General features: G+C 45.3%; 2 protein-coding genes across 2 annotated transcripts in view; both read left to right on the top strand.

Annotated features, from left to right (window-relative positions):
* Nucleotides 1–120, top strand: part of Pmar_PMAR023822 (hypothetical protein) — a gene marked incomplete at both ends in the record, with an annotated part of 1,506 nt that extends 1,386 nt beyond the window's left edge. The window contains one exon of the mRNA XM_002778607.1: nt 20–120. Coding sequence (XP_002778653.1) covers nt 20–120 — 101 coding nt within the window. The remainder of the gene's footprint in view (nt 1–19) is intronic.
* A 792-nt stretch (nt 121–912) lies between these two features.
* The window catches only part of Pmar_PMAR023821 (hypothetical protein), a gene marked incomplete at both ends in the record, with an annotated part of 1,155 nt that continues 149 nt past the window's right edge, over nt 913–1,918 (top strand). The window contains 4 exons of the mRNA XM_002778606.1: nt 913–1,026; nt 1,243–1,335; nt 1,381–1,456; nt 1,880–1,918. Coding sequence (XP_002778652.1) covers nt 913–1,026; nt 1,243–1,335; nt 1,381–1,456; nt 1,880–1,918 — 322 coding nt within the window. The remainder of the gene's footprint in view (nt 1,027–1,242; nt 1,336–1,380; nt 1,457–1,879) is intronic.

Raw genomic sequence — 1,918 nt, 5'->3', positions numbered from 1 at the left:
TATACCGGCTTTACGCAAGCTACACGAACTCTTATCACTACCCGTGCTCTTCGACGATCCACTGACGAAGATTATGAGGTCTGGGTGCCGCAAACTTTCAAGTTCGTCTCGTCGGGATAGATCGTTCATCTCTCTATCCGCCCTCAGGAGCCTTGTTCGTCAAGCCGCTTGACTCAAGCGACGCAGGACGGTCTCCTCCTTCTCCGGTCTCTCTGCGTCTTAGCATATTGCTTCAGCTTGCGTGTTGGGTCTGAACTACTGGACTCTCGCAATCACATGATCCTTCCGAGTGAAACGACGGTTACTCTATATCTGCGCCAACGAAAAAATTCACCCAACTCAGTAGTTCTGACGCGAGCTTGCACTTGCACAACCTTTGGTCCCCAGCTATGTCCTGTGGAAGCAGCCAAGTATGTGCTGTCAACCAAAGAATCTATCATGTCATTAGCTTCGTTCAATATAGCACTCAAACGATGTGCAAAAAGAGCTGGTCTGCACCGATTCTTTCACTTCTCGTCACATGGGTTCCGACGTGGTGTTATTACCGATTTAGCGTTGTCGCACTTCCCAAGCGACACTATTGATGAAATAGGCGGTTGGCGCTCTAGTAGAGCGGCTCTACGTCCACCAAGTACCATTATTTTTCTGATGCCGCTAAGAGACATTGTCGAACGATTCCTTAGTACTCTCTGTATAGTTAGCTACTCGATGGACACTGTTTCTATCATAGAAACGAGTTGTGTCGTCACACACTCTTCTCTATCACTCGTTACCCTTTATCTATCCACGGGGATTAGAGGGTTCCGAGTGGATCGGTCTCAGACTCAGGCTCCGAACTTGGACTCTAAACCCGTGAATCCAACACTAAAATGCGGTAGTTGCCATCAGTCAAGTCTTTAAACTGCTCATCAAATGTCCGATTCGAGCGATGATGAGTCCGTTGATCAACATATGAACTTCCACATGAATCCTGCCAATCGGTGGAAAATTGTGCCAAAACTGATTCTGGTTGGTCGCAAATACTGGGTAATCTTCACTGAACTAAGTTCCTTGTAGAATAGGCAGTATATGATGCCTTCTCATAGTCAGTGTCAGAACTAGTGTTGAAATATGTGTTCACTTGCATTAGCTGGGCTTAGGCGTTTCATCACTATTTATAGAAGTGTACAAAAACCAACAAGAATTTCCTGAGATAATAGTGTAGTTGACCATGTGCATATTCTCTGATACTGGTCATCACAGGTTCTAGCTGGTCCGGATCTCTCTGAAATTTTGCCGGAAAATGGGGTAAAACCTGTAAGTAGAGTAAAAAGGTTAGAACGAGAAGTTAGGCAGGTAAGCGTGTGGAAGATTCCATTTGGTCACTTGTTTTCTCTCCAGCTTGAAGCTGATATACTCGAGATGCAAGAACGTCACGAAGAGCTCAACAGAAAAGCACCCGCTGATTACACCACAGGTAGGCGAGTCGTGTTCCGGACGGAGCGTTATGTCTATTGCTTCTGATTTGCACTGATGAGCTATTAACGTCGAATATCGATTTAGCTCTATTGAAGGTAGTATCACTATCAATTCCTAGCCGCTAACTCCGTATGCAACGACGACACTCTTGAGTTAGCGCTGGGAATACTCGACCTTGGGCCAAGTGACACCGCAGACAACATAACACATAAAGATGTAAAGAAAATATTATCAACAATGCAACATCCCTCGAGCAAGGAAAAGGGAAACACATTCGGGGATTCTCAGTCCTCGGGGATGGAGTGTTTTGCTGCATTATCAAGCTTGTCCAGACGGCCTCACTAAATTCACACCACTCACTTTCTCAAGCCGGTTTCCAGACTCCACTAAATTTACACCACTTTCACTTTTCACTTTCCAGACTCCTTCACTAAATTTACACCACTTTCACTTATCACTT

This window comes from Perkinsus marinus (assembly GCF_000006405.1).
Source record: "Perkinsus marinus ATCC 50983 genomic scaffold scf_1104296948516, whole genome shotgun sequence".
In the NCBI taxonomy this organism is placed as follows: Eukaryota; Perkinsozoa; order Perkinsida; family Perkinsidae; genus Perkinsus; species Perkinsus marinus.
This window is presented reverse-complemented; position numbering and strand designations above follow the sequence as displayed.